Source organism: Belonocnema kinseyi, chromosome 1, assembly GCF_010883055.1.
Source record: "Belonocnema kinseyi isolate 2016_QV_RU_SX_M_011 chromosome 1, B_treatae_v1, whole genome shotgun sequence".
NCBI lineage: Eukaryota > Metazoa > Arthropoda > Insecta > Hymenoptera > Cynipidae > Belonocnema > Belonocnema kinseyi.
In genome coordinates this window covers 97,900,997-97,913,234 of record NC_046657.1, presented here as the reverse complement: position 1 = coordinate 97,913,234, position 12,238 = coordinate 97,900,997, and the positions used below count along the sequence as shown (strand labels likewise).

The 12,238-nt window shown below is 32.8% G+C and overlaps 2 protein-coding genes across 2 annotated transcripts; both read left to right on the top strand.

The window, feature by feature from the left end:
* The first annotated feature begins 1,750 nt into the window (after positions 1-1,750).
* Positions 1,751-5,552, top strand: LOC117178990 (zinc finger BED domain-containing protein 1-like). The gene is made up of 5 exons (XM_033370595.1): positions 1,751-2,462; positions 2,592-2,801; positions 2,886-3,312; positions 5,179-5,274; positions 5,364-5,552. The coding sequence occupies exons 1-3, from the start codon at positions 1,751-1,753 to the stop codon at positions 3,236-3,238; spliced, it is 1,275 nt and encodes a 424-aa protein (XP_033226486.1). The 3' UTR covers positions 3,239-3,312; positions 5,179-5,274; positions 5,364-5,552.
* Positions 5,553-6,528: 976 nt separating this feature from the next.
* Positions 6,529-7,170, top strand: LOC117178983. Its single transcript, XM_033370584.1, has one exon. The coding sequence runs from the start codon at positions 6,529-6,531 to the stop codon at positions 7,168-7,170; it is 642 nt and encodes a 213-aa protein (XP_033226475.1).
* The last annotated feature ends 5,068 nt before the right edge of the window (positions 7,171-12,238 follow it).

Genomic DNA, 12,238 nt, shown 5'->3' with positions numbered 1-12,238 from the left:
CGAAGATATAAAAAATAAAACATATTTTGTATTTTTTGACCATATTAGAGAGGTTCGTATAAAATATGTGAGTTTCTCAAGAAAATGATTCTTTCTTCAAAGTTGAATACTAAAATTATATTACAGTTTTCCTGATTACTGAAATTTCATTAAAATTCAATGTTTTCTACGTAACTTTGGCACATAATATTTTCCTTAGGACCAATAACTACCAAGCCAAAAAATCTTGAAGAAATTTCCATAATTTTTCATTGTTAATAACATGGATAATATTGAAAATTTCGCAAAACTGTTTTAAAGTTATTTGAGTTCCCGAACCAAAAATATACATTTTTTCTTTTTTATAAAAAGAAGTTGGAAGAACACAAAAAATTGTTGTTTAAAAACCTCCAACTCTGTAAGACAATTTTATTAGAATTTAAAACCCCAACGTTTTGAGAACACAGTGTTCTCCTCTTCAGGGGTATGGTTTTTGAAGAGAATTGGATTTCTAGTAATGAGTAAGTGAAAACTAATATGAAAGGTGAGTCGTAAAAATCCATCACTTTTGGAGTGTGTTTTGTGTTATTTTTGTAAACTATTGTGAACTTAGAATAGTTTCATAGTTGTATAAAAAAGTGTTATTTATAAAAATTCCTCTGATATGAAAAGTTAAGAGTGGTCACATTTTTTCAATCCAAAAAGTCAATATTTAAAAAAGTTAAACCAATTTCTAAAGAAATTTAAAAACTGGTCTTAAAAGTGAAAGGTTTAATAAATAAACCACGCAAGAAACATTATTTTATTAGAGCAGGACGCGTTTTGCTTCTGCTCTTACAAAGTAATGTTCCTTCTGTGGTTTATTTAATAAACCTTCCACTCTTAAGATCAGTTTTAAAACTTTTCCAAAAATTGGTGTAACTCTTTTGAGTATTGACTTTTGGAGTTCAAAAAAATTTGACCACTCTTAATTTTTCAAATCTCAGGAATTTTTATGAATAACACTTTTTTATACAACTATGAAACTATCCTGAGTTCATAAAAGTGTACAAAAATAACACAAGATACACTCCAAAAGTGATGGATTTTTACAACTCACCTTATTATTAGATTTTACTTACTCATGACTAAGAATCCAATTCTATTACAAAACTATACCCCTGAGGAGAGAACGGTGTATTCTCGCAACGTTGAAATTTTCAATTCTAATAAAATTGTCTGAGAGAGTTAAAGGTTTTCAAATCACAATTTTTTTGTTCTTTCGCCTTCCTTTTATAAATATTGATCTGTCGGACGTTAAAGAACTTCTTACATTCAAAATTTCTCTTTTTCGATAGTTTCTACTTTAAAAAATTATCCGATTTAAATCGTTTTTTGCTTTTGCAGAGTTATCCGATCATCATGGCTCCAAAGACAAGCAAAGTGTGGAAGCACTTTGTAACGATCAATAACGACACGGCAATGTGCAAATATTGTGACAAGGTTGTAAAAACTTCTGGAAATACCTCAAATATGATGAATCACTTAAAACATGCGCACCCTTCTGTCTTGTCACCGAAAAAAGAAAAAATGGAAGAAAAAAAGCGAAGCAATTCTGAAAGTAAATCAGATAGTGTTGAACAAAAAATTCAAAGGAGAACCAGAAGTAAAGGCATCTACATATAGCCAGCTCAGTGCTTCCGATGACCCTGTCCTTGGCCCCAGTGGAATTCACAATAAGAGTTATAATTGCGAAAGAATAGAAGAAAACATAAATTAACATAATTATAGAATGCCAAGCAAAACAACTTTTGCGAATTACCTTGATAAGAAATACGATGAAATTTCGGATATTTACAAAGAAAAATTGAAAGGTGTAGCAGACATAACTTTAACGACAGATTTGTGGACTGACACTCTAAATACAACGAGTTTTCTTGGAATCACGGCCCATTTCTTAGATGGCTCAAAGATGGCCACCGTAATACTAGGTTGCTACGAATTTCCTAAGTCTCACACATCTGCTAATATCACAGAAAAGATTCAAGAAGTTTGTGCAGACTGGAGCATCAGAAAAGACCAGTTATCTGCAATTGTAACCGACAACGCTTCAAATGTCGTTAAAGCTGTTAAAGATTTTCTTGACGTTGAAGGCCACATAGGGTGCGCTGCGCACAAAATCAATTTGATTGCACAAAACTCCATAGAAGGCGTAACAGGTTTACCAGATTTAATTCAAAAAGTAAGGAATATTGTCACTTGGTTCAAGCACTCAAACAAGGCAAGTTACGAACTGAAGGCCGGCTCTTCACTCAAATTGAAACAAGACGTGAAGACTAGGTGGAATTCAACTTTCTGCATGATCGTCAGGTTTATTGAAAGACGTGGTGTCGTCTTTGAGGTGATGTACAACCATCCTGATCCACCTCCCATGGTTACTCCAAAAGAGATCGAAGAACTGATAGAAGTTTCAAAAATTTTGAAGCCACTAGAAGAAATTACGCGTGAGTGATCAGCAGAGAAGTATGTTACTATCAGTAAGGTGATCCCGACAATAAATGGTTTAAGGGAAGAGCTAAGTACAATAAAAACAAAAAGTAACCTAGCAAATAACCTCAAAACTAAAATGCTAGATGAAATTAAACTGCGTTTTGGTCGGATGAAAGAAGTGAAACATTTTGCAGTAGCAACTCTTTTGGATTCACGCTTCAAGAAAATTGATTTCAAAGACCACTCGCGATGTGCGCGAGCTATTGCTATTGTGAAAACTCCGTTTGACAGGAAGGTGCAAGCCTCTGCTCTAAATGGTTCTGAATCTGATGAATCTAGTGAGATTTTTGCGGGTAATATTTTTAAAGCTATTATATTATGCTAAAATAGTGTTAATTCTTTGACAATAGTAATGGTCCTTAAAATTTTTATTACAGGAAAGAAAAACAGTCCGGAAGTATCAATTTGGTCGAGACACCACAAATTGCCTGAGCGGGACCAACGAAGGAAATCGGATATAACAGACGAATTGCCACCTGAACTCAGTCTATTTCTCCGAAATCCAGTTATCTCACTCAAAACGGACCCATTAAAGTGGTGGGTGGATAATAAAAGTTCATACCCCACACTCACATCAATTGATTTAAGATACATCACCATTATGGCTACTTCTGTTCCCTCTGAAAGGCTTTTCTCGAAGGCAGGAGAGAACATGACTGCTAGGAGAAACCGGTTATCCGGAGAAAGGCTCCGCAAGCAACTATTCCTAAGCTCAGCTGAATGGTTATAAACATAAAAGTTGAAGATGCTTCAGAATTCTGCATGAAAATGATTCCTGGCGGAGAAGATTGGGCTCGATTGACAGTAATGATTTTTATTCTCTATAAAATCTTTTCTCTCTATTATAGAATCTGTTTATCACTAAATTACATTTTCCTGTAGGTTATACATATTTCAGAAAAACTTATTACTTTCATATTACTCTAATTTCTGGGCTCGGACTCACTACATTATTTACACTATTTTACACTTTTTTTGAACAGTTACACTATTTTACAACTATTTTGAACAAAGTTACACTAAAGATACTATTTTCTCATAATTGTCTGCCAATGCCACTATTTATTCAATTTTTCTTAAAAATAGTTTTTTTTTAATTCTTTACTAATTGGCTATAATTACAAATTCTAAACCAAATACATATATATTTTTCACCTCATAGTTCAATTTTCAATTAAAAAGATTTATGTTTTGCCAAAAAAGATGAACCCTTAATAAAACCCATGAATTTGGAACTAAATATTTGAATTTTTACTAAGAATGACAATTTTTTAACAAATTACATACACTTTTAACTAAATATTTTGACCAATGGATGTGATGTTAGTCGAAATTTTATTTGATTATTTTTTAGTCTATATTTTTTGTTCTAAAATTTTTTACTGAATAGTTGAATTTTTGAGCTAAACAAATTTTACCAAAATTGAAAACAATTTAATTCTCTATCAAATAGTTGAATTTTGTAATTGTGAAATTTTCAAGTCAAAAAGACAGTTTTTCTATAAAGCATTTGAGCTTTAAACCCGGCAATATGAATTTTCCAACAAAAAATTATTTTACAATCGATCAGTTGAATTTTCAGTTAAAAAAAATTATTTTACCTGAAAAAAAACAATAATTTTAATTGAAATAGAAAATGTTAACAAAAAAAAAAGAACTTTTAAGAAAGAAGTTCAAATTTCAACCAAGGAGTTGTAGTTCTAACCTAAAAATATGAATTTTAAACAGATTAATTTTCAAACAGATAATTGCATTTTTAATCGAAAAATGAATTTTCTTCCAAAACATACGAGTTTCAACAAAAGGCATCAATTATCTACCAAATAGTTCCATTTTCTTTCAAATCGTTTACTTTTCGGGCCGAAAATGAGAATTTTTTACAAAACAGTTTAATTATTAATTAAAAAATATGAATTTTCGATAAAAAATTCATTTCTTAACCAAAACATCAATTTTTAACTATAAAATCGTAATTTTAACAAACAAACAAATGAAATTTTTACAGAAAGAGATACATTATCAAACAAGAAGATAAATGTTCAACAAAATAGTCAAATTTTCATCAAAAAATAGTTTAGTCAAGGAAGAAACGACGTTTTAATTAAATAATTTTCCAATTCAGAAAACTAATTTTCTACGAAAAAAGACAAATTTTCAACAATACATATATATATATATATATATATAAATTTTCAACCAAATACTTTAATTTTCTACTAAACCCTCTAATTTTCGAGCAGGAAATACGAATCTCCTATGAAACATTTGAATTTTTAACCCAAAAATGTGAATTTTAAACAAAAAAGTTAATTTTAAACCAAAAGAAATTAATCTTTAACCAAACAGTTGACGTTGGAGTTGAAGTCTGCGATAAATAAAAAGGAATTTTAATCTTTATAGACTAGGAAAAATATTTCAAGGAAACATTGAAGTTCATTTTTATACTTAAAAAAATGTGTGACACTATTTTTACACTATTTTGAACTGAAATGTACACTATTTACACTATTTTGGATCTGTAAAGTGAGTCCGAGGCCTGTAATTTTAAAACGACATTTAAATTCTTGAGTAGCACATAACTTTAATTATTTTTTAGAAGTGTCGATCTTTATAGATCCTATTTTTTCAATTATTACACATGATAAAAGATAATTTTTATTCTGTTTGTAGCTGGGCAAATAAACCGTGCATCAGGAATTGCGGAGAGAGAAAAACGTTATCCTCTTTTTTCATGACAAGTCCGAAAAGTTCTTGTACTATTTAAAGGTAAGCAATACATTTTTTTGTAAATGAAAAAAATATATCATCTGGAAATTTTTTGCATATATGTTTCAATTATTGTTTTTTATTGCCAGTACAATTTATTCAGACTCAGACGACAGACGGTTCACATGCAGAATTGATAAATAACCGATTATCAGTGAAAAATAAAAACGCAAAGGGCCAAACAGCGATCGGCTAATATATTTTCTTCAATTTCCTAAAGTTTCAACACACAATATTATTTAATTTGAAAATGAGCAGGGGGAAAAAATTGCATGGTGCGATGTCAGACTTTTTTTACGTCATAGACTAACATTTTCCCTTAAAAAATAAAACCTGTACTGTAAAAATAATAAATTTTATCTCTGTACAAACAAACTGACGTTGCAAATTTTTTCTTTTTATTTAAGTTTTGTCCCAACTTCGATTTTTTATTGCGGTAGAAGCTTGTATATAATTTCAATTTTGAACAAATTATACTATATATTAATAATATATTTAAATTTTGGGGTTAAAATAATGACAGTTAACCTAACTTTTCATGCAGTCCAGCGTCAACACCTCCGACAGATACTTACATTTCATTATTGGTTAATTTTTCATAAGGCTATACTTATTGTACGGAATTTTCAGTTAAGTACATTAATGTACTTAACTTAAATGTTTAATGTTATTTTTCATCGCTTATAATTAAATTAGCTAAGAGTTTTGAACGTCGATATTTTTGCAACGATATATCGATATTTCTGCCCAATATCGATATTTATTTTTACATCGATATTGATGTGCACGATATATCGATATTCGCGATATCGATATTTTCGTTTCGATGTCCCTTCACTAAAGGGAATAGGGCGGAAGATGAGATAGGGCAGTTAAAGAAACGGGTTTGGGGGATTTTGAAGAAATTTATAAAGTGGATAGGGCATAAAGAAAGAGACAAATGGTGGAAAGAACGTAAGAACCTAAAGGAGCTTATTGCCAAGAAAAGAAAAGAAGAAAAGGAAAATAAATGGGCAAAAATTAGAGACAGTAGGAATATGGGGCAGTTCTGAAAAGCAATAGGTGAGTTTAGACCGAGAAAGAGAGGGAAGAGAAAGGGAGGGAAAATTGGGAAGAAGAAATGGAAAAAACATTTTCAGAAACTACTAGGAGTGGGCGAGGAAGAGATCGAAGAGGGGAAGGATAAACCGCAAGTGGGAGGGGGAGGGGTGCCAACAATAACGCAGGAGGAAGAAAGAATGAAGTTGGATAAGGATGAGGAGGAATAAAAAGGAGGATATCTCCAGGGAGGAATTAGCGAAAGTAATAAAAAATTTGAAAAGGGGAAAAGCAGCAGGGGAAGACGGATTGACGACAGAGTTTATAAAAGGATTACCGGCAATTTGGTTAATAGAGATGCACGAAATACTAAATGGGTTTTGGAAGGAAGGAAAAGTTGGAAATGGGTGGGGAAAAGCTAGAATATATCCCATGCATAAGGGAGGGGAAGAAGAGGATACAGGAAATTACATAGGAGTTTCTCTATTAGATATAGGATATAAATTATTAACAACCATCATGCATAGAAGATTGAGGGCTTGGCTGGAAAAGAAGGGATTAATAAGAGAAAGCCAAGCGGGATTCAGGGAAGGAAGGTCAACAAGAGATCACGTATTCGTGCTAAATTCTACAATCAATAATAAACTTAAGAGAGAAGGAGGAAAGCTGTATGGGATTTTCGTTGACTTTCAGAAAGCTTTCGATACAGTAGACAGAAATATTCTCATCGGAAAACTGAAGAAAATTAGGATTAGAGGCCGAATGTTACGAATGTTAGAGGAGATATGCGGGAAAACGGTTAATGAGGTAATAACTGGTCAGGGAATAACAGAGTTTCTCTACAACAAGAGCGGTTAGACAAGGGTGTCCTCTCAGTCCAACCCTATTCAACATTTTTGTGAATAACATCGAAGAGGATTGGGAAAAAAGAAATATAGGAGGGACGGTGATGGGAAATGAGAACATTTTTAGGTTGAAATTTGCGGATGATTTGGCATTAGTGGCAGACACAGCAGAAGGTTTAGCAGAAATGATTAGAAGCTTGAAAAAGTATGTAAAAAGAAATAAGCTAGAGATAAATGTAAAGAAGACTAAAATAATGATTTTTATGAAGGCGGGAAGGAAAAAAAGGGAGAACATTGGACAATTAAGGGAAAAGAAGTAGAAGTGGTCGATAACTTTAAATATTTGGGATTCTGGTTTTCAACTGGAGGGACTTATAAAACTGATATAAGAAAAATGGCTGGAAAAGCGCAAACAGCCAAGAACGCAGCTTGGGGGGTGATGAAAAGGGCGGGTCTCGATAGTCTGGGGAAAAGATTGTATATACTGGATACATTGGCTAAGGCGGGGGGGGAGGGTCTATACGGAGTAGAAATTTGGGGGTGGGAAAGAAGGGAAGAATTGGAGAAAATGCAGGGAAGGTTAGTCAAGATGGCAATGGGAATAGATAGGACAACTCCTGGGTACATTTGGAGAATGGAGTCAGGCAGTTTAAGTCTAGAGATAGGAGCAAGAATGAGGGCTTCGACATATATGGTAGAAATTTTAGAAATGAGAGAGGAGAGATGGCCAAAAATATGTCTAAAGGAAGAAATGAGGGGAATCAAGAATGGTAATCCGTCGGCATGGGGTAAAGGGTTACAGAAAGCATGCAGAATTGTAGGGGATGGTGAGAAGCTGGATTGCGTATTCGAAGGGAGTCGTGTCAATGAGATTAACGATAATATGATTAAGGAAGTAGGAAGAAGAATAGAGCAGAAAATACAGTTGGACTGGATGAAAATAGATAGTTCAAATTACCGTAGTGGATACAGAAAATGGAAGACCAGCTTAGGGAGAGAAAATTATTGGGATGAAAAAGGGACAAGTCCAGAGGAAAAGGAGCAATGGGCAAGGTTAAGATGTGGGAACGTAGGAAAGACAGGAAATAAGGGATACAAGGATACTAAGTGTAGAATTTGTGGAGAAGTAGAAGAAAACCTGACGCACATATGGGTTTGTCAAGGGCTAGATGGAAAAATTGATAAAAAATGGATTGACGGTGTTGATAAATGGAAGGACGGGAAGAGAGATCGGAAGTTAGAAGAATTGGTCATCGAAACATTTAGGGGAAAACCGAACCCTGTCCTCTGCCGATTTGCCAGAGAGTGCGAAAAGAAAGCAAGAAAAGTATCAGAGGGGGAGGTCAGAGAGAGAGCGCGACAGAGTGAATGAGAGGAAGAATGAGTTTGGAAGATGGACAATTTGTGATATAGTATATAGAATCAAGGATATAAATATGTAAGGGAGTGAATTAACTGCAATGTATTCGCCTAATGTATTAGGCGACTAATAATAATAATAATAATAATAATAATAATAATTTAAACATTTATCATTAGCCTTATAATATACTCTTTTATAAATTCATCTATACATTTCCACTCTCTAAAAAATACATATTTATATATAATTTGTTTATAATTTACTTTCTGTACAGTTGCAGAGCATATGCTTGAAAATAATTATTGTTTTTATTATAGGACAGGGAATTTCAGTAAAAAAATTAAATTTCGCTTGGGATAGGGAATTTTTGAGATAGAAGGGGAATTTAAAAAAAAATAAAACTGAGATTCAGGAGAAAGGAGTTTAAAAAATCCCTGTTCCCTTCTTCCGAAGTTTAAAAAAAGAGAGTGCTTCAAGTAGTTTTTAGAGTGGAAGTATTCTTTCGAAAAGGAAATATTCCTAAATGACAATATAAAATTTTTTCACATTTTTCTTTTAGAATTTACCTTTTTTTAAAGAAAATTCAACTACTTGCGGTTAGAATCTGAACACTTTTGTTAAAAATTAACTTTGTGGGAAGATTTATCATTTTTATTAAAAGTTGATCTCTTTTTAAAAATGTAACTAGTTTGTCAAAAATCAATTTTTTATCTAAAAATTTTAATATTCCCGTATAAAATTTAACTATTTGGGGTGAATAATTAACCTTTTCTAGTTCAAAATTCAACAATTTGGATGTAAAGTCGTCTTTTTAAATTAAAAATTTATTTATGCCGTGATCAATTCGCGTATTTTGTTAAAAAATCGACTTTTTTGGTAGGAAATGAGTTTTTTCTTTGGAAGTTTATCTTCTTATTTAAAAATTCTTCTGTTTGGTTGAGAATTTAAGTATTTATGAGTGAAATATTCATTATTTTATTTAAAAATTCATCTTTTAAGGTACACATACATTTACTTAGTAAAAAAATAAACTCGTTTGTTGAAAATTAATTTTTTAAATTGATGATTCATCATTTTTATTCAAAATTCATTTTTTGGTTAAACCTTAATTTTTTGACAGAGAATTTAATTGTTCAATTTTTGGTTGAAGAATGGTTTTTTTAGTTTAAAATTCGTCTTTTTGGCTCAACATTGATTTTGTCAACTTGAAACTTAATTATTTAAGTTTTGATTCGCAATTGATTTATTTTAGTAAAAAATATTTTGTTGCTTTCGAAAGTTTAACTGTTTCAGTTGAAGATTCATTGTTCAGTTAAAGACTCATATTTTTATTTAAAATTTAACTATTCCAGTTGATGATTCATCATTTTAGTTGAAAATTCATCAGTTAAGATGAAAGTTACTTTTTTTAAACTAAAAATGTAACTAGTTCATAGTCTGTTAAAATTTTTTTTTCTAGTTTAAAATTTAAATATTTGTTTGAAAATGTCTCCTTTAATTTAACATTCATCTTTTTGGTTAAAAATTCATCATTTTAGTTGAGAATTCTTCTGTTTGGTTTAAAATTCCACGAGTTTTGTTATAAATGATTTTCTTTCATCAGTATAAACATTTTTTTGTATACCTCTAAAATATTTTTAAAACGAATTTTTAACTACATATGAGTTATTATAAATATGTGTGATCTTTCCTACGGAATCTTTTTTTATTAATAATTGAGTTAGATTGTTCAAAACAATTTAGTTAAACGCAATAAAAATCAAAATAATAATAACAAAAGAAATTGACATACAGTGGACATTACACTTCCGTCTGGGCCTTTAACTTCTGCCTTCCAAATTATGTCACTTTCCCAAAAGTGTGTTGTTCACAAACTATATTTCTGTCTAGGGACCCTGTAGTAAGGGACGCGCCATGTGGCCATGTGGTGGGGGAAAATGGAATGGAAGTTGGAGTCAGCGGTAGAAGGCGCGAGGTATTCAAACGCCAATAAATAATAGACCTGAATCGTGTATTCAATCGGATTAGGAAAATCAAAGTAATTAATAGTTGTGAAGTTGAAAAATAGAAAATAGTAATATTTACGAAATAAAAAAGTTGAATTAAAAAGAAGAACAGTATTATGAACCTATACACCCGAAAAACACGTAAAAAATGGAAATTTGAACAATTTAAAGTATGCAGCGTGAACCCAGAAGATTAGTAGAAGTTATTAGGGTAAGAATGCACTGTCTAACCACATCAAGATGTCAACAAGCACTATTCACATACCGAAGCGCAACGCTGTAGTTAATTTTGGTATAGTATCTTGATATGGAACAGAAGTGTCTCTCTTCTCACTCGACCAATCCCCAGTCAGCTGCCACATGGCGCATCCCTTACTACAGGGTCCCTATTTCTGTCACCTCTGCGAATAGCCTGTTGCCACCGTTTAATTTCTTTGGGATCTTTTGGCACAAGAAAAAAATTAAACTTCTCCGAATTGCTGGTATAGCTACACGTATAACCCGGAGCTACACATTTTAATCCCATTATTATGCACTATCAGTTAAAAAAACTCTCAACACAATAAATAATTTACTCGGCTACAAGTTCTTATAATTCAAACTTTCAATTTTACACATTTTTCTCAAATAAATCACTTTTAATAGGAAATTTACCGGTTTTGCCAATACAAAACAATGCAAAAGATGCAAAAAACAGGCTTACCTGATCGGAGTACCATCTATTGGATTTATTTGAACTATGATACCCCTCCGGATGCTAAGAGAACAGAAAAGTGGGGGAGATACATGGGGCTGGTTTAAACGCAATAAATGTAGTTTCCGCAGTCAGAATGTATGTACGGAGATCGGTCTTGTTATTATTACTCCGTGGTGTAAACCAGGCACCGTCGACTCGAATAGACGAGATGATGAGCTAGGAAAGTGGCTGTCTTGCTTGTTGTAGATGGCTCTGATGTCGAATCTCAGCAAAGTGAGGGAAATGTTTGGTGAGTGGGGTACTATCGCAAAGGATCAGCTGAGCCATGGATGTAGGTAACACGTGACTAGGCATGCAATTGCGGGGTTTATGCAATGAGGGGGAAGTTCCGCCATCTTTTGATGTCCCGCGATAAACATGGCAGCGCCCACATGTTTATATTTTCATGCACAGTTTGTCGGCAAAAATGCTCGTGCGCATAATCAAGTGGCACACCGTAAGATGAAGGCTCTCCTCACTCATGGAATTTTCCCCCATCCCGTGGATTCAACCCCGCTCGACCAAGTTAGGATGGCATGCCTAGTCCCATGTTTCCTATGTCCATGAGCTGAGCTGAGCCGTCAGGTACAGCACGGTCAGAGCTAGAGACATTGGCTTGAGCCTAATGAAAATACAAGTATAATTCTGGCAAGGTATCATCCTCATGGGTGTGTATCTTGCTTCGAAAAATACATGAGGAGAGTCTGTTGGTTGTGATTTCGTTCTTCGTAAAGTACTTTTTCTGCTTTGCGGCAACAGCTTTAATGTACACCTTCCACAATTGTTTGATTAATGCCAAATCATGCAGTTTGGCTTCCCAAATGGGTACAATTACTTCAATTTATTATACTGTATGTCGTCTGTGCCATATTTGGCATTAATTCTTTCAAAATCACTTTAAATTTAACTTAGCATTAATTTCACGATAAAATAAAAAAAACCCACGTATGCATATATACACTCAGTAACACATAGG

Coding starts and splice junctions, on each gene's coding strand:
- LOC117178990 (XM_033370595.1), top strand. CDS start 1,751: ATGCCAAGCAAAACAACTTTTGCGAATTACCTTGATAAGAAATACGAT. Junction 2,463..2,591: donor GCCACTAGAAGAAATTACGC/GTGAGTGATCAG, acceptor CTAAAATGCTAG/ATGAAATTAAACTGCGTTTT. Junction 2,802..2,885: donor ATCTAGTGAGATTTTTGCGG/GTAATATTTTTA, acceptor TTTTTATTACAG/GAAAGAAAAACAGTCCGGAA.
- LOC117178983 (XM_033370584.1), top strand. CDS start 6,529: ATGAGGAGGAATAAAAAGGAGGATATCTCCAGGGAGGAATTAGCGAAA.